General features: G+C 42.6%; 1 protein-coding gene across 6 annotated transcripts in view; it reads right to left on the bottom strand.

Annotated features, from left to right (window-relative positions):
- Window positions 1–20150, bottom strand: part of RNF214 (ring finger protein 214) — a 56372-nt gene extending 36222 nt beyond the window's left edge. For 2 of the 6 annotated variants that reach the window (XM_019941840.3, XM_019941837.3), the window contains exons 1-5: window positions 18334–19759; window positions 15342–15852; window positions 14593–14652; window positions 9577–9717; window positions 6590–6729 (exon numbers count right to left, since the gene is read on the bottom strand). In XM_019941840.3, coding sequence (XP_019797399.2) covers window positions 6590–6729; window positions 9577–9717; window positions 14593–14652; window positions 15342–15852; window positions 18334–18542 — 1061 coding nt within the window. In that variant the 5' untranslated portion in view covers window positions 18543–19759. Of the gene's footprint in view, window positions 1–6589; window positions 6730–9576; window positions 9718–14592; window positions 14653–15341; window positions 15853–18333; window positions 19764–20021 lie in introns of those variants that run through there. The other 4 variants (XM_033862036.2, XM_019941838.3, XM_019941841.3 and 1 more) reach the window with 4 other exon arrangements.
- Between the last annotated feature and the right edge of the window lie 294 nt (window positions 20151–20444).

The following is a 20444-nucleotide window of genomic DNA, read 5'->3' on the forward strand; positions in this document are numbered from 1 at the left end:
GGACTTCCCTGGTGGTGCAGTGGTTAAGAATCCGCCTGCCAATGCAGGGGACACGGGTTCGAGCCCTGGTCCGGGAAGATCCCACATGCCGCAGAGCAACTAAGCCTGTGCATCACAACTACTGAGCCTGCGCTCTAGAGCCCGTGAGCCACAACTACTGAGCCTGCACACCACAACTACTGAAGCCCGTGTGCCTAGAGTCCGTGCTCTGCAACAAGAGCAGCCACTGCAATGAGAAGCCCACGCACCGCAATGAAGAGTAGCCCCGCTCGCCGCATCTAGAGAAAGCCCGAGTGCAGCAACAAAGACCCAGTGCAGCCAAAAATAAATAAATAAATTAATTAATTAATTATTTTAAATTACCAATAGCCTTTAATCAGACCTGGTTCTCATTTCCTACCCTATAGTTTCTGACGCTGTTAACCACCTTCTCCCGTTGAAACCCTATACTACTATTTTAAACTGCTTCCTTTTCCTTCTCTGATTATTCTTTTTGCCTTCTCTTCCTCTTTCTACTCCCAAACTGCAGGTGTACCTCAAAGTTCAGAACTGAGCCCTACTCTATACTTTTTCCCACAGAAAATTCACTCCTATCATTTTAACTATCACCTATATGCAACTCCAAATGAAGACAGCATCTCTTCTGTATTCAAGTCTCCCATTTCTAATTGCCTACTAAGTATTTTAACTTGCATGTCCCGTATCATCAAAAGTATTACTTTATCCTCAAAATTTAGAACTGGTATTCTACTTCCCGATTACTGTCCATGGCGGCACAGAGTTACCCAGGGTCAAAACAATGAAGTTATTTTTGACTTCTCCCTCTGTCCTAATCCTTAAAATAATCCGACACCAATCCCTCCTAAATCCATTTCTCCCTTTTCATTCAACCACCATTAGTCTTATAATAATTCTTATAAACTCACTTTATTGTTAAGAGCTTACTGGTTGATGTCTCAGCCTCTGTCTCTCCTCATAATTCATCCTGCATACTTCTAAAACACCTCCAATTATGTAACCCGTTTATATAACTTCTATGATTTCCCGTATCTAAAAGAAACTATTACGTGCTCAGCAGAAAAAGTTAAACAAGATGTGTTACTTGCCGTGGTAGCAAATCTCCAAAAATGGAGTCGTCCCAGTGAACCAGGCCTCCTCCTCGCAGTCCCCTCCCACACTGAATCTGGGCTGGCCCTGTCACTCATGTTAACCAACAGAATGCCACAGTAGTAGCACTGTACTGGTCCCAAGTCTATGCCTTAAGAAAGCCTGGAAACTTCCACTTTTGTACTCTTGGGAGCCCTGAGCCACCAAGTAAGAAATCTGGCTCCTTAGCTGGAAAGACCACCTGGAGAGGAAAAAGTCCTGAGACAGCATGGAGAGATAGAGTGAAAAGGCCTAGACATCCCAGAGTCCCACCGGAACTCAGCTTTCCACGTGTCCCTGCCAAGGCAGAAATATGAATGAAGCCATCTTGGACATTCCAGCCCCAGTTGCCACATAACGGCAGCTACAGGAAAGACTCCAAAGGACACTAGAAGAACCATCCATCTGAGACTCAATCAACCCAAAGAATTGAGAGAAATAATAAAATATTGTTGCTGTTTTAAGACACTAAGTTCTACAGTGTTTTTTTGACAGCGATAGATAATCGAAATACCTGCCCTCAAGAAGCTGACTATATAATGTGGGAAACATTCCAGTAAACACAAAAGACCATCAGAGGTCAGTGTTATGACAGAAGCATACACACCGTGCTAGGTGAATACGGAGGAAGGTCATCTAAATTAAATGGTCAGGGTGTGTGAAGGGGAGGATAAGGGGAGTATCTGGGAAAGCTTTCTAGAGCAGTTGATACAGGCTGAGTTTTAAGTGAGTTCAGGATACAACATGTAGTAGTTAGGTATAAACTAGCATGGTGGTTTGGGGGAATGGTAAAAGATGCAGCTAGGGACATAAACAGGGACTAGATAATTGAGGGCCTCTTATAGTAAACTAAAGAGTTTAAACTTTACCCTAGGAACTATGAAGGACTTTAAGCAGGGAAATGACATCATCAGATCCGTATTCTTTGACAGATTTCTTCGACAGATTTGTACTAGACCAATTAAAATGGAGGAGACTGGAGGCAAAGAACGTTTAGTAGCCTGCCTCAGAATCTAGGAGAACTGACAGAAACCTGAACTAAGAGTGGCAGAGTGAATGGAGAGAAAGGGACAATTAATATTAAGACTCTACAGGACTTGGTAAAGCAGAAAGGGGTTAAGAGAAGAATTCAGAATGACTTGGTTATTCGGCTTAGTCACTGGAGGAGAGTGTGGTGTCACTTACGGAGAAGTGGGAAAAGCAAGAGGAAACAGGATTCACACACAGGTAGTTTAGACTCAGATACAAGGACAGGAAGAAAAGATGGATGTATCTGCTGATAGGAAACTGAAGGAAGGTTTACTCGATGGCCCCTATTTTTTCAGTCAAATAAAAGGCAAGATCACTTGCTAAGACTAAGGAGAGAAGTGGTGGAGACAGAAAGTTTAGAAAGAGAGGTAATAGTTAGGGACAGCCCTCAGAGGAAGAGGGAGTCCTGAGGGTCCGGGTGTTCTTGAAAGTCAAATTTATTCTGTCAAATTTATTCTGGCCTCAAGACACACAGTGTGATCTCCTGCAGCAGCCCTCAGCAGCCCAAGTATAAGAAGAATAGAGATAGATGTAGGAGGGGGCAGGGTGGGGGGGTAGGTGTGGGGGTTGACTTGGCCCAGGACTGGAGTACTATGGAAAAATGAAAGGAAAGGAACAAGCCTCCACAGAATTGATGGTAATGGTAAGGGAGAAATTCAAGTAATGGACCATGAGTCCAGTCTGGCTAGGCAAAGAAATGCTTCCAGGGAGCTGGAGGACTGGGAGAAACTGGAATGAAGTCAAAAAACAAGAAAGAGGACTTGATGTCAAAGTGTACATTTACTGGGAATGAGACAGAAAGCTGGAAGGACTGAAGGCTGTGGTCAAAATACAGGATGCTGAACAGTCTGGCTCACTGCTTTGCACCTAAGAAATACTCACTAGATTTACTGATTGCCAGACAAGCTATTAGGACTTCAAAGCATACCAGTTAAATAAACTAGCATTTGGTGAGAAATTTCCAAAAAGAATCCTCTTGTACCCTGTCAATTTCAATATAGCATAAACTCTTATACCACATCCAAAGTAATGCTTCCAACATTAACTCCCTTGATCTGCTATTTACCTATCACTCTATCACGAGTTCATCAGGCAAGCTCAGGGCATTTTAAAAAAGAAGACCCGGGCTTCCCTGGTGGCGCAGTGGTTGAGAGTCCGCCTGCCAATGCAGGGGACACGGGTTCGTGCCCCAGTCCGGGAGGATCCCACATGCCGCAACTAAGACCTGGTGCAGCCAAATAAATAAATAAATATTAAAAAAAAAAAAAGAAGACCTTTGCTTGATATTGCAATTTTTCGGCTACTGGTCCCAACCTACCTTTGTGAATCAACCGATGATGTCTCTTAAAGCGCAAGCTCACCATCTTTATTCAAGAAGAGCCTTATTTGCTATTATTCTCGATGAGTCACTATTAAAGGCAGGGAGCTTAAAAAGAAGTTCGGCCGTAGAAGAGAACTAGCTTGGAAGCCTCACCTTTCTAATACCAGCAATAATCTTGAAGGATGCAAGCTGGAAACTAGAAAGTGTCCCCACAAAGGCAAGACAATGTCCATTATAAAGCAGCCAAGTGTCAAGGAGAAAAAAAATCAAATACGTGACTAAACTGAATATTTGGTCTTTTTTTTTTGGTCAGTTCATCGTGTCTTCTTTAAAAATTATAATTACAATAAAAAACACAGTAATTACCTTTAAACAGTACAAAGCACTTAGCAAATTTCTATTACGTAAATTCATCTATAATATCAAGGTGAAATTTAATTTCCTATCCAGTAATTCAACAAATATTTGTCCAATACTTATCAGTATATAGCACTGAGCTAAGTGTAAAAGAACACAAAAGAGTAAAAAAAAAATTTTTAAATACATACGAAGAGGGAGAGTCCAGTCTTTATCCTCAAGAGGCTTACAATATCAATGGCCAGCCAAGACATACACAGGTAGAAAAAAATGTAGAGTACAGTATAATACAAAAATAAGCAAAATCAGGGGGCTTCCTTGGTGGCGCAGTGGTTGAGAGTCCGCCTGCCGATGCAGGGCACACGGGTTCGTGCCCCAGTCCGGGAAGACCCCACATGCCACGAAGCGGCTGGGCCCGTGAGCCATGGCCGCTGAGCCTGCCCGTCCGGAGCCTGTGCTCCGCAACGGGAGAGGCCACAACAGTGAGAGGCCCGCGTACAACAAAAAAAATTAAAAAAAATAAAAATAAAAAAATAAGCAAAATCAGCAGAGAGCTGTATAGATGTTCTGAGGAGGGAGAGATTAGTTCAGGAAGAACTGGATAAGGAAGATTTTACAAAGGAGGTAGAATTTAACTTGAAACTTGTAAAGTGGGTAACTAAATAAGACATCTTATTAGAAAACCCCATTATTTCCCCAATTTTCCAAGCCAGAAATATGGGCGTTTCTATAACTCTTCCCTCTCCACCTATTAGTGCTACCCCTAACACCTTACAAATGGATTCACATCTCTCCTCCCCACTGCAGCACTTCAGTTTTGGCCACCATTATTGTAACGCAGGCTCTGACAGATAAGTCTCCTAACTGGTCCTCTACACTACTCCAGTCTATTCTCCAACTGGCATCATCATCTATCTAAACTGAAAATCTCTATTTACAGTTGCCAAGATAGGGAAGCAACCTAAGTGTCCAACAACAGATGAATGGATAAAACAGATGTGGTAATACATACATACATACATACATACACACACACACACACACACACACACACACACACACACACAATGGAATACTACTCAGCCATAAAAAAGAATGGAATTTTGCCATTTGCAATAACATGGATGGACCTGGAGGGCATTATGCTAAGTGAAATAAATCAGATAGAAAAACACAATACTGTATGTCATCACTTACATGTGGAATCTAAAAAGTGAAAAGAATGAATGAATGTAACAAAACAGAAACAGACTCACAGATACAGAGAACAAACAGGTGGTTGCCAGTGGGGAGATGGGGAGGAGGGGCAAGATAGGGGTAGGGGACTAAGAAGTACAAACTACTGTGTATAAAATAAATAAGCTGTAAGGATATAGTATACAGCACAGGGAATACAGCCAATATTTTATAATAACTTTAAATATAATCCATAAAGGTTTTAAATCACTACGTTGTACATCTGAAACTAATATATTATAAATCAACCATACTTCAATTAAAAATTTTTTAATTAAAAATAAATAAATAAGTGCAAATCTCATCCTCTGATCCCCACCCCTCCTTAAAACTCTCTAGTCTCTCACTATCAGGGAAAATCTCAAACTCCTTACGCGGGATCTGAGCCTTTGTGATCGGGCTTCTGCCTCCTCCACTAGCCTCATTCCTCTCTACCTCAGGTCTCAGTTGCTAATCTTTCTCGTCTATAGGTCCCCTGCCTGCAATGTCTTCTTCCCTATTCGTTGCCTGGCTAATTTCTCCCTATATCTACCCCCACTCCTGCAACTTTTTCTTTGAAAATTTCAAACCAACTGAAAAGTTAACAGAATAGTCCAGTGAACACATGCCCTTCATCTGGATTCACCAGCTGTTAACGCTTTTTGCCACATTTACTTTACTTCTCCCTCTGAACCACCTGAAAGTTATAGACATCATGACAACCCCTAAAACTTCAGCAAGTATCTCTTAAGAATAAGAACCTTCTACATAATCACACACAAAATATTTACCATTGATACAATATTACCTAATACGTAATCCATATTCAAAATTTCCCAATTATTCCAAAATGTCCTGTCTTATTTATCATCTTTCCTCATTTGCTGAATCATTTTCCAAGTATCCCGCTACTTTTCACTTAGCTCTCGGACACATTAGCAAGCCAAGATTTTCTTGATAAATAAAAATGCATTTTAGTAGAATTTAAATAAAATCACAATATTCACAACTATTTTGGCTTCCAAACAGGTCACATTAAGAAACTTAGAAAATTGAAACTATGACCAAATTATATGCCCGCCTTAGCCTTGCTGCAGTACCCTGAAAAGGACACAGATCCATTAAATAGCTTTGCAAACAGCTTGCAATGTTAGTTTGAAATTTGGTTTTGGTGCTGAATTTAACATAATCAAAGTAGCCTCATAGCCTAAACTGTCAAACATCAGATAAGGCAAGTGAAATAGGTGTTAGATATATATCAAAATCCTGATCAGACTTGGAACCAAACAATGAGCTGCTGTTATTTCAATGTACTGATGAATCCCTGAAACACTTTTTATTAAATTTAACATAGGGTGCTGAAAAAGCTAAAATCACTCAAGGATTTTAATTTGTGCACTTGTTTTTCAAATAAAAATTAGACTGAAAGAAAAGAAAGTAGAAACACAAGTAGAACCGGCCTGTTATGTACAAACACACACACATAAACCCAGGGTTTTTATTCTTAACAGCATCATTTACCTTCTGCCCTTCTCACAAAGCTTCTCAATTTCAGCTTTCAGATCCTGCTCCTTCTGCAAAAACTCCTTCTTTTCTTTCTCTATCTTCTTCTTTGTTTCTTCTCGCTTTATTGTTACGTCCTGGATAGCCTTTAATATCTCCTAAGTCCCGCACAATTATAGTCACACACAAATAAAGAAGGAAATGAATTAGTTCTTTTGGTCTGAAGGTTACTTTCAACTATCTCAAATTAACATATTAACTTTAGTGATTTCAAATTGAATTGAAGGAATCTGGTGATGAGTAGTCCCAAAAGCAGTCAAAAAAGTCCCAAAAGGGAGTAAGTTATAATAAAGCAGATTTCAATTCAACAGGAGAAAAGAATTTCTAACAATCACAACTGTTCAAAAACGGAATTTACTGCCTTGTGAAGCAATAAGCTCTCCATTACTGGTGCTCATATAAAGGCTGAATGAACACCTGTCAAGACTGCTGAGAAAGGCATTCTTGCACAGGGTGGGAGTTTGCTACTTCCAACAAATATGGCCTTGTTTTGTTTTGTTACGGCTCTACTTTATTATGCGTAGGGGTTACCTTTGTTCTTTTTAAATTATTTAACTATATACATATATATTTATAATAAGAAGTCGAACAAAAAGTAATAAAGTTAAGTCACCCCTAATGCACACCAATTCCACCCATAAAGTAATCAATGTGTTAAGCGTTTTGTTCTATGCTTTCACATCTTTCTCCATTCTTACACAAATACATGTGTACTTACGTACGTATTTGCTTTTTTGTTTTCTTTATAATGAGGTAATTTTATATACACTATTCTGCATCTTGCTTTTGTTCACCTGACATGAGCATACTATCGATAAATATAGATCAAATTAAAAAATAGCTGTATAACACGACATGACATGTATATAACGAATTTAGTCAACCAGTCTCTGTTAAGAGTCCATCCTGTTAAGGCTGATTTCAGTTTTCTTGTAACTACAAATAATACTACAATAAACATCCTGTATGCCTATATTTTCATACAAAAGCTTTTATTTCTGTAGAATAGACTCCTAACAATGAGACTGCTAAATCGAGGTATATATACATTATTTTAAGTGACAATTCCTAATATCTTTTTTCTTCAGACTTTATTTATATACTTATTTACTTGTTTATTTATTTACTTAACTTTTTGGCACGCTGCACGTCATGCGGGATTCTTGGTTCCCCAACCAAGAATTGAACCTGTGCCCCCTGCATTGGAAGCTTGGAGTCTTAACCACTGGACCACCAGGGAAGTCGCCCTAATATCTTTTCTAAAATGGTCATACCAATTCACACTCCTACCAATGTCTAAAAAGAGTTCATTTTTCCTTACCTTTGACAACTTATTTCATTTTTCCCAATCTCTTGGGAAAGAGGGAGGAATGGTATCTAGTAATTTTAATGAGCATTTCACTACCTCCTGTTCTTTTACTGTTTTTATTGTCTGTCTCCTCCAACTAGAATAAGCATTCAATGAAGGCAGAGACTATGTTTCGTTCACCACTAAATCTTCAGAGCGTACATCAGGAACTCAAAAAATATTTGCTATACAAATGGATCGACACTAGTAAGGCTGAGTTTATTTTCATACATTTGTTACCCATTTGCTTTTCCTCTTCTGTGAATTACTGTTTGTGACTGTTATGGGCAAAATAATAACCTCTTCCCCACAAAAATGTCCATGTTCTACTCCTTGGAACCTATGTTACCCTCCATAGCAAAAGAGATAGGGAGACAATCCTGAATTATCGGGGTGGGCCCAATCTAACCACAAATGGGTCTTTAAAAGCAGAGAAACTTTCCCACTTGTGATCAGAGGAAGATGTGATTAGGGAAGAACAGTTACAGAAATGCAACGTTGCTGACTCTGAAGATGGAGACGGGGGCCACAGGTAAAGGAATGCAAACAGCCTCTAGAAGCCAGAAATGCAGGGAAATGTATTCTCCCCTAGAGTCCCTAGAAAGGAATGCTGCCCTCCTAATACCTTGATTTTAGCCCAGTGACACCCACGTTGTACTTCTGACCTACAGAACTGTAAGATAATAAACGTGTTGTTTTAAGCTCTAAATTCACGACAACTTGTTACAGCAGCAATGGGAAACTATTACAGTAGAAAACTATTACAATAGGAAAGTAATACAGTAACTTTTCCTGGTTTCTCTAGATTGTTTGGCTTTTACCATGAATTTGTAGGAATCTCAGAATGTCATCTTAAACCCTTCGTCATATGTGCTATAAATATTTTCTCGCAGTCTAATATTGATCTTTTGACTGTTTTCTATATCATTTGCCATGCCAAAAAGTTTAATTATATATAATTAATTTTAAAAAATCTTCTAGGTTTTCTGCCTGGGTTAAAATGACCTCTTGCAACTTCAGGTATACAAATATTCTTCTAAATTTTCTTCTGATTTAAAATTTTTTTCCAGTTTTTATATGTATATTTTTAATTTACTTAGAATTGTATTTTTAAATATAGTGTGAGACAGGAGTCTAATCAAATGACTTTCCAGGTAGGCAGTCAAACAAATATATTAAATAAATAATCCTGGGCTTCCCTGGTGGCGCAGTGGTTGAGAGTCCGCCTGCCGATGCAGGGGACACGGGTTCGTGCCCCGGTCCGGGAAGATCCCACATGCTGTGGAGCGGCTAGGCCTGTGAGCCATGGCCGCTGAGCCTGCGCGTCCGGAGCCTGTGCTCTGCAACGGGAGAGGCTGCGGCAGTGAGAGGCCCACGTACCGAAAAAAAAAAAAAAAAGTCCTTTCCTCTCTGAACCAAAATAGGAGTGAGAGTTTGGACGAGATGCCCTCGAAGGTTCTTGTTTATCCTTAAAATTCTATGATAACCATTAAAAAGTTAAATACTGCTTTTTTATTTCTATTAATTTGAAAACAAAATTAAAGTCTGATTAGGGACTATACTTTACTTATTGCCAATTTCAACATAAGCAGAATACCTGGTGATTCTTCATTTCTTCTTCTCTCCTTTGCTGAAGTTGCTTTAATTGCACTTGGAGCTGATTCTCCACTTGCCTCTGCTTGTCCAGGACCTCCTGGTAACGCTCCTTCAACAAGGTTCTCTCTGTCATCATTTTATCCTATTGGTAACAACAGATGAGAAGTTTAATTCGCCAATTTCATTGCAAGAAACATTCACCATGTCCCTGTTCAAGGCACCATGCAGGGCGCTATGGCTGCAGTGTCCGATGCTGTAGCTAAATTAATTAGAATAAGCAAATGTAAACATCCAGCTCCTCAGTCACCTTACCACATTCCAAGTACTCAGTAGCTACATGTGAGTAGTGGCTACTATACTGGACAGCACAGATACAGAACACTTCCGTCGTTAAAGGAAATTCTATTGTACAACACTGCGCTAAGATGGAGGGTGGCAACCTATGGCCTGTGGGCCAAATCCAGCCATCAACTGTTTTTGTTTTTAAATTTTATTTATTTATTTTATTTTTGGCTGCATTGTGTCTTCATTGTTGTGCACGGGCTTTCTCTAGTTGTGGCGAGCGGGAGCTACTCTTCATTGCAGCGCGGGGGCTTCTCATTGCGGTGTCTTCTCTTGTCGCGGAGCACAGGTTCTAGGTGTGTGGGCTTCTGTAGCTGTGGCACACAGGCTCAGTAGTTGTGGCGCAAGGGCTGAGTTGCTCTGCGGCATGTGAGAGCTTCCCGGACCAGGGCTTGATCCCGTGTACCCTGCATTGGCAGGCAGATTCTTAACCACTGCGCCACCAGGGAGGTTCCACCGTCTGTTTTTTTTTTTTTTTTTTTTTTCTGCGGTACGCGGGCCTCTCACCGCTGTGGCCTCTCCCGTCGCGGAGCACAGGCTCCGGACGCGCAGGCTCAGCGGCCATGGCTCACAGGCGCAGCCGCTCCGCGGCATGTGGGATCTTCCCGGACCGGGGCACGAACCCGCGTCCCCTGCATTGGCAGGCGGACTCTCAACCACTGCGCCACCAGGGAAGCCCCCACCGTCTGTTTTTATAAGTAAATGTTTTATAGGAACACAGCCATACCCGACAGCTGGCTGGCTGCTTTCACACTACAACAGCAGAGTGGAGTGGTTACAAAAGAACACATACAGCCCACAAAGCCTAAGATATCTACTAACTGACCCTTTATAGGCTAATTTCCCTGCAGTAGGGAATAAGAGAAATAAGGTATTTTATCTATTAGGAGGAAGAAGAACGAGCAAAAACAAAGAACAGATCAACTACTCAAAATGCATCCAGAAACTGGACTCCTTACTGGTCATTAGCACTACAAATTGGCAGATCCACCAAAGAGTTCTGGGGCACTTGGTATTCAGATTGGTCAAATCGGCAAGCTCTCATATAAACAGGGAGCAGAAGTAAAGCTTCTGGGACTTCCCTGGTGGTCCAGTGGGTAAGACTCCACACTCCCAATGCAGGGGGCCCGGGTTTGATCCCTGGTTGGGGAACTAGATCCCGCATGCAGGCTGCAACTAAAGCTCTCGCATGCCACAACCAAGACCCAGCGCAGCCAATAAATAAATAAGTCAATAAAAGAGGTGAAGCTTCTAAGGGTCACAGTTCAGCTCTGCCTCCCCCACATTAATAAATCAAGAAAAGTAATGATTACCTTTCAAAGGAACACTGAAACTTAGAGGGTCAATTTAAAGCACACTTGGTATAAGGTAACCAGCGTAAAATTTAAACAGAGCATTAAACTGAATTTGTTCATTAGACGATAACTACTTTCAAAGAAAAGAAAGGTTTTAGAAGTGAATAGCGAAAAACTTATCACACTATGATAATAAAAAAATAAGCTCTCAAGATGGGACTTTAGCTTTGGGATAAGCTAGTCCTTAGTCCATGTACTGAAATGTAACTAAAGCTCCCTAAACAGATGACACCTCAGCATCATAACTTTAAAGGGATTCTGAACCTGAGGTCTATGGATAGGTGTGTATAAAATTTTTTGAGATGAGAATTCAAAGTTTTCAGAAGATTCTGAAAGAGGACCTTAACCCAAGAAAAGTTAAAGGTTAAGAACCAATTGATGAAAACTAGTAGATTAGAGGATTCTTTTCTTCTCTCTCTACTTCCTTATGGTACCTCTCTGTCCATAATACATCTTTAAAAAATTTTTATTTTATTTTTTTTTGCGGTACGCGGGCCTCTCAGTGCTGTGGCCTCTCCCGTTGTGAAGCACAGGCTCCCGATGCGCAGGCTCAGCAGCCATGGCTCACGGGCCCAGCCGCTCCGCAGCATGTGGGATCTTCCCAGACCGGGGCACGAACCCGTGTCCCCCGCATCGGCAGGCGGACTCTCAACCACTGCGCCACCAGGGAAGCCCGATAATGCATCTTTTTAACAACACAGGATGGGGAAAAAAACTCTAGTCTTCACGGAAAGAAGTCTCAAGGTACATACTATTAGTACATACAAATGGATGGCTTAAAGGCATACAGCAAATTACTTGATACAATTCTCATCTTAATAAGCCAAAGGGTTACACATTGTTACTTTGTTTCATTGATGGTGAATTGGTCCTGAGAGGCAGGAGTCACAATTTCAAATGCAGGCAGTGGGCAATTACTGTAAATGCATGAAAAGGGTAGCAAATAAAACAGGAGCAAAGTTCCCTGTACTGCCACTAAGCTTAATACCTGCTTAGTCCCAATGCCTTTTTAAAAGCATGTGGAGGGCTTCCCTGGTGGTGCAGTGGTTGGGAGTCTGCCTGCTGATGCAGGGGACATGGGATCGTGCCCCGGTTTGGGAAGATCCCACATGCCGCGGAGCGGCTGGGCCCACGAGCCATGGCTGCTGAACCTGCGCGTCCGGAGCCTGTGCTCCGCAACGGGAGAGGCCACAACAGTGAGAGGCCCACGTACCGAGAAGAGAAAAAAAAAAAAAAAAAAAAAAAAAAGCATGTGGAGAACTCATTTACAACTAAGAATGTTAACCGTCTGTTATGCAATGCAAATGAAATACCATGTTCTACTGCTGTCAACTTACTACGGTGTTTTGTATTTTGGTTGTGTACTAAAATATAATCATATTGTGTTTTAAAAATAATAATAATAGGGACTTCCCTGGTGGTACAGTGGTTAAGACTCCATGCTCCCAATGCAGGGGGCCCGGTTCAATACCTGGTCAGGGAACTAGATCCCACGTGCATGCTGCAACTGACGGTTTGCATGCCACAACTAAGGAGCCCTGGAGCCACAACGAAGGAGCCCACCTGTCGCAGCTAAGACCCGGCGCAACCAAACTAAATAAATATTTAAAAAATCATAATAATTTAAAAAATTACAGCATGTGGGCCACACCACCACCCAAAAGAATACTGCCAAACAAAACACAACTCTGGGCCTCTTTTGGCCTAATGGCTTGCCAGTTTCCACCCCTGTTTCAGACTGATGCTAAAGCTTATCTATTACCTCTTAGTTGGCCCCTTCAATTGCTATATGGTCAACAAAACCCTGCCTTACAACTGTGGGGACCAAATAAACACTCCATGTAAAGTGTTTAGAATAAATGCTCAAGAAAAGGCGACTTCTCCTCCTTCTCCTGGAGGTTCTCTCCTAGCCTGGTTCTCACCCAGCACATCGCCATCAGGTCTCTCATCTCTAGGATCTTTTTACTTGCCTGTTATAAATAACTCCTGAGTTGCTACTCTCTATTTAAAAGTTTTCATGTGGTTAATGTACTCCAATAACTTACTTCTTTCCATCTGCCCCTCAATTTCTTCAACTTGCACCAAATATCCACTTTCTTACCTGGTTTTCCTCTTTATTTCCATTCAATTAACATATCTTACCCTAAAGACCCCTTCCTGAACTTAGGGTGCCTTTTCTAGCATTATCCTTCCTCTTGAAAAATGGACATTCAGATATCCACACACTTACAGGGTGGAAGTTTTGCCACAAAATGCCAGGGAAAGATCAAGGGGACCACTTTAACAAAAATAAATGTGAAGTTCTCTAAGTTTTAAAAACCAATTACTTATTTTTAAGTAAAAAACAGATTTAAAAAGTGATGCTCAAAAAAAAAATAATAATTACCTAGGCATAAAATTGGAAGATACAATTAAACAATACATGAGAAAAAGACCTGATGGAGTAAAAGTGAAAACTCCACAGTGTGACGATGTCAGCTTAGGAAATGGTGTGTAGAATGTCACCACAGAATGACACAACAGTTCCATTGTATAGTGAAGTAATTACACTGTATGTGCATTACTACATTTAGCTCTCAGGATCACATTGCAAAAGAAACATTGAGAAGGTGTAACATGTCTAGGTGAAAAAGTAACCAGGTTGAAGAAAAGACTCAAAAATATATCATATGAAGAAAAGAAGAATGTTAAAAAAACATCTGGGGGGCTTCCCTGGTGGCGCAGTGGTTGAGAGTCCGCCTGCCGATGCAGGGGACATGGGTTCGTGCCCCGGTCTAGGAAGATCCCACATGCCGCGGAGCGGCTGGGCCCGTGAGCCATGGCCACTGAGCCATGGCCACTGAGCCTGCGCATCTGGAGCCTGTGCTCCGCAACGGGAGAGGCCACAACAGTGAGAGGCCCGCGTACTGCAAAAAAAAAAAAAAAAAAAATCTGGGGATGTTTCACCTGGAAAGGTTCAGACTTAAAGGATAAGAGGAAAAAGCATCTAAAAAAACATTTTGAATATATTTTGGGCTAACAAGTAAAGGGATTTAGATTTACTCTACGTAGCTCAAGAGAGAACTATAACAAGAAGTTTTAGTGGTTCTGTTCTCACCTCATAATAAGATCTAACAATAAGAGCTATTTTCAAAATGCAATATGCTGATTCATGAGTAGTAAGCTTCCCATCTCTGGAGGTGATCAAGTAGAAGTTAGCTGACCATCTGTCAGGGATTTTATAAAGGAGGTTCCTGCACCTTTTCCAACTGAGATGATGTGACTCTAGATCTTTTGCATTAATGGTTTCATACATGAACAATTGCAGTTTAACTACTTACCAGATTCTTTTCAATATCTTGATCTGTGTTTACCTCTGAATCAGCCGTCTTAAAGTCAGTCTATAAAGAAAGAAACAATTATATTCAGAACTGTTCAGAGACATTCTAAAAGGCAGAATTGCTCTCGTCCTTTCACTGAGAAATCTGCCACAAGGAACTGAGAAGTTAACTTTTTACTCTCTCCTCTTATCAGCTTCATAGCAAGAGAACTGTAGTTCTGGCAAATGTCCACTGACATCCATGTAGCATGAAGCATTTACCCCACAAAATAAGCTGAACAAGACCCAACAACTGATGGAGAGACAAGCTCGAGACTCAGATAAGAATTTTGGCCCCTACAATTTACTGTGCTCATCCTTCCTGCTACAAAAAAGCACACCAGTCACTAGAAGGCAGGATACCCCGTACTTCTTAAGATATAGGTCAGAGAATTAACAAGGATTCCTCCTGCAACGTGGAAGACAGGAAATATGAATGCTAATGACCTACGCTCATCAATTACTCAGTGAAAGTGATTGTATGTAGGTCATGAAGCTCCTGGTCGCCACGATTAGACACGGGCTGTTACTTATTGAACACCAGAATGAAGTCATCACAGAGCACCGTATGAAAACAGTATGAGAGTTGCCAGTAAAAAAACGAGACAGAGTAGTTCTCTACCAACTATGAAGAAATATCTCCTGCCCTCAAAAAAAAAAAAAAATTAAAAGCCCAAATTCCGTTTTAGTAGTAGAAACTTGATACTTGACCTGGACGGCAATGTTCTGAGAAAGCTTCAGGGAAGAGCTATCCTGATCATCATCCTGATCCACTCTGACTCCTTCAACCCCATTTGCTGGAGGCACCACAGGTGGGAAATCCAAGCCTGTGTCCCTGCTCCCTTCCTTTAGGATGGAGGCTTGTGGGGCCTTCTCTTCAGGACAATTCCCGGAGGCAAGCTGCTTTGTATCGCACCCTGCCTTAAGAGACCGAGTGGCGGGGTGGAGGCTCTCCCGGAGGCGTGTGTCCCCCTCCTCTCCCGCTGTGCTGGCCACGTCCTTCAAATCAGACTGAGACCCACCGCCAGAGAGACAAAGGGCCGTGGCTATCAAGTTTTCTCCTAAAACCGCCCGGTGCGCTGCTGAAGTGTCACCTGCTGATGAACCAGGATTCTGCTCTGGGTGTTCCAAATGGGCATTTCTGTTATTCTCCTTGGTTATCGTTTGGTTACTTACACTCGACAGAGGCGAGTTCTTGTGCTTCTGTGCAGGGTCTTTGGGGCTATCAAAAACATAAGATAAAAGGTTTCTCTCTTCACCCAATCTTAAAGAGGCTTAAATATATAATACTTTTAACATAACCACTAGAAGAACAAAACGAGACTATATAAACCCCTCCAAATTAGCCAACTGAAAAGGAACTTAGTTTCCACCCAGTGATTTCTGTCCCACATGCAGGGAGTATGGTGTGGTGGTGAAGAAGCTGGGTTCAGGAGACAGTCCGCAGTGAACGGTCACACAGAAATGACGCTGAGGAGCCAAAGGTTTGGGGGGATGCAGGTGAAATAGCCTGCTGTTACTTAGAATATTTCATTTAGGTACATGTACTAATTTTGTTCCACATATTTTAATAAATAAAATATTGATTGAGAAATATTGTTTTAAATTCCACTCTTGTTTCACAAAAATAATTTTCATTCAAATTCATTTTACAGATCTTTGACCAGAACCACCAACAGCTTTCCAGAGCACAGCATCTTCACTTCAAGTTGACTGAAGTACAGACGATTTTGAATCCAAAATTGAAGCTGTCAGCAGAACTTTTACCCCAGATAACAAATATACACACATGTATACACTGAAATCGTTGTTTCATTGTTTGCTACAACCATTTACCATACTGCTTTTAAGAGATCTTCAAAACCTATTTACTATGACATCCAACATTCATGACTGTAAGTCTTTTACCAGGAATAATATGTGTTAAATTCCTTTGCTATTAAAAAACAAAACAAAACAACTGCTTCTGTCAACTATGCCCTTAAGGACTCCAAACTAGTAGTGACTTAGGCTTCAGGTCACTGTGCCTTCCTTTCCTCAATAGTACCTACTGTTCAAAATAAAACAACAGAGACAGCACCTTGTGACATGAAAAATCTTTATAAATACTCTAAGCTGATTCCTTGCTGGGGGTTAAGTGGCGGCAGGGGAGGGGGACACTTAATTATAAATTTGGGCAGATACAGTACCTGGGTGTGAATCCTGACTCTGCTACTTACTAGCTGTTTAACTCTGGGCAAGTTACTTAACTTCATTTGTAAAACAGAAATAATATTACCTACCTAATAAGATTATTGTGAGGATTACACGAGATAAAGCATCTGGTGTATTTAGTTCTGGCACACAGTAAACACTCAATAAACCTTAGCTGTTATTATTATTACTAGTAGTATGTGTCTGATTTTATTTATAAAATGAAGATCCAAGTTTATGGTTACGTTTACTTAACATTTTTCCCCATTACCCACTTAATAACAAGTGCAAATAATAAATACAAATGTAACAGATTTGTTACATTTATTAAGTACACTGGAGTCAGACGAGCCTGGGTTCAAACACTGACTCCAACATAGCTTGGTAACCTTAGGCAAGTTACTAACCTCTCTGTGTCTCAAGTTCTCTCACCTATAAATGGGAATAACAGCATTAGCACCTACCTGCTGAGATTGTTGAGAGAATTAAATGTGTTAACACATATAAAGCTGCTAGCACAGTGTTATCTATTGTATTAGGTCCTAGGTACTCTACAAAAGAGTTGACGTAGGGGGCTTCCCTGGTGGCACAGTGCTTAAGAATCCACCTGCCAGCGCAGGGGACACAGGTTCGAGCCCTGGTCCAGGAAGATCCCACATGCCACGGACCAACTAAGTCCGTGCACCACAACTACTGAGCCTGCACTCTAGAGCCAGCGAGCCACAACTACTGAGCCCGCATGCCACAACTACTGAAGCCTGCATGCCTAGAGCCCATGCTCCACAACAAGAGAAGCCACCGCAATGAGAAGCCCACGCACCGCAACGAAGAGTAGCCCCCGCTCGCCGCAACTAGAGAAAGCCCACGCAGCAACAAAACCCAACACAGCCATAAATAAATAAATAAAAATTAAATTAAAAAAAGAGTTGAGGTAGTATACATAGTCAACCTAGTACAACATTATACATAACAATGTTTTAAGCACTGTAAAACAAGGTTGGGTATTCATAATTCCTGTGCTCAAGAGTTTAGCTGGAAGGCGAAATACATACATGAAGCAGTAAGCCATATTAATAAAGTTATCTATTTACCTATAGATAGACAGATACATATACATGTGTCTATATACATTAGATATAACGTGTGTGTATATATATATACACACACACACACACACACACACAGATGTAACATATAAACATATAGTTAAATAAACAGATAGTCCATGTAGGAGAAGGTGGGAAATATTTGCATTTTCAAATGAGTTTGATCCCCTGTATTTTAATCTGTTTATTCAACAAATAATTAGCATGCCTGCTGAGTGTCAGATACTGTGTTGGGTACCAGATATACAAATATAGATCACATAGTCCCTACCTTTAAAAAGCTTCATCTAATGCAATGTCACTAGAGCTAAAAAGGGGAAAGACGAACTACACTTCCATAAGAAGCCCATCTCCAAAGCCCTTTACCCAAAAGAAATCTTCCCAGTTGAGAGTCCACACGTTACCTTAGACCGTCTGGGAGAACTTCGTCTGGTTTGGAAGCACATACACTAGACGAGGATTCCGGAGGACTGGGAGCAGTGGCCACCACGCCAGCGACCTCAGATGCTGCCATCATGCTCTGCACATTCAGAAACAAAGTACAGGCTACAAGTTCCAAAATTTCAAAACAAATATATCTCACCCTCTCAGAATGTCCATACAACAGAGTCATATCAGGAAAGAAACACAAAGAAAAAGTTGGGCTCCAGGAGAAAACACTTAAGGGTATTCTCTAGTAGGATATTAAAAGAGCCATCACATGCAATAGGGATATCGATCCTCACACGTCACTATATGTGTATATGTATGTGTATGTATATATATGTGTGTGTGTATATATATATATATATATATATATACACACATACATACACGTATATGTGCGCAAAGCTTTTTCACTTTAGGAGAAATGCAGTCTCACAGACCATGAGAATCTTCCAAATGATCCACATGCCTACCTACCTTGCCTAGTATCATTTACAAAGGATGTGATTTGGGGCCTAACATCAATAATAGCTTATGTTTTAAAATCATTTTATGGCTGTTACATTAAAAGCATTCTCCATTAATTTGGAGATGTTCGTGTGAGAGAGAAAAAGCAATATTTTATTGGGCAATCCAAGTATCTTTCACTTTTACTCTGGGTTCCCCACAGATGGGAAAAGTCTGACAATCACTGACTGAGGAAAGTACAGACTCTTTAGAGTTACTAAAGGTGCCAGAGTATGAGAATCTTGGTTACTCCAGCATGAAAATGAGAAGCTGAAAAACACGGTAATCCAAGTAAGAGATGTTGCAGGACAAACTCACGCCTTCTATGGTGAAGAGGAAGAAAAAAAATGAATATTGGGGCGGGGGGTGGGGGCAGGTGGTTGGTGGTGTAACACAGGGTTAGTTTAAATTCTTGTTTTTATTTTAATAGCATCCCAGGTACATCCCTGACCCTCCAAGAGCGCATAGGGCAGGCACGGAGGCTGGGCTGTGTCCACACTTCAGTCCCAGGCCAGAGACCCCCTGTGCCTCAGTTTCCCTCATCAAATTATACGAGGCTCCGGGGAGAAAACAGGCCCCAGATCGCCATTACTGCTCGCACAGGTGCAAACATCCTGCCCCATCAGGGCCCGGGCCGGGGGTCCTTGGCGCCCGGGAAACGAAACCACAGGGCACGGGTCCTACGTGCGACTCCGTGGCTGAGAGCCCAAAGGGGAGAGGGACAGGGACATCTGGCAGGAGGCTGCGGCAGGGGGCTTTAAGTCGAAGGAGCCAAGGGAAGCCCCGCACCGCAACCCGGCGGCGACCAGACGGCGACGCTGGGAGCGACGGGTCCTCGGGGGGAGATCGGGGGACGGTCGCGAAGGGGACAATGGGGGGAAGCGACGCCGGTGGTCCCGGCCGCCCTCCACAGGGGGCTGGCCCAGCCTGCAGCTTCCTCCGGCCAGAGCCCCTCCGCACCTTGCCCTCGCCCCCCACCCGGCTGCCACCCCCGTCCCACTTCTAGGCCGGGACCCCCGCCCCCCATCCCCGCAGCTCCCTCCACGCCCCCCGCCCCGACCCCAGCCCCTCGAGCCGCAGCCCCCGCCCGCGCGCCCGCCCCGCACACACCTCCCGCGCCGCGCCCCCGGGAGGGAAAGGGGGGAGGGACGGGACTCACCTGAGCGGGCGGAGCGGGGGGAGGGGGCGGCCGAGCCTGGGGGGAGGGGTCGAGCGCCGGCCCGCGCGCGACACCTCCCACTTCCGGCGGCACGAGCGGCGGGGGCGAGGCTCGGCCGGCAGAGGAGAGGCCGCGGTGGCACTGCGCCGCCCCCGACGGCGCCCTCTGGCGGCCGGAGCCGGCACCGTCAAGGGGTCGCGGACGCTGAGGAAGCCCCTAAGATACTAGTGGACTTCTCCCGGGGCGAAGGGACTAAGGGAGATGCGACCGCGAGAAGGAAGGAGACTTGGTGGAGGGAGGACCCCCTCTAGGAAGATTACAGGGAGAGTCGGGGTCATGACGATCAGAGGAAGAACAGGAACGAGGTGTTTTTAAAGCTCGCAACCGAGATGCCCTTTCCAGAGGACACCATGAAGGAGAGGA

The sequence above is a fragment of the Tursiops truncatus genome, chromosome 8 (assembly GCF_011762595.2).
Source record: "Tursiops truncatus isolate mTurTru1 chromosome 8, mTurTru1.mat.Y, whole genome shotgun sequence".
NCBI lineage: Eukaryota > Metazoa > Chordata > Mammalia > Artiodactyla > Delphinidae > Tursiops > Tursiops truncatus.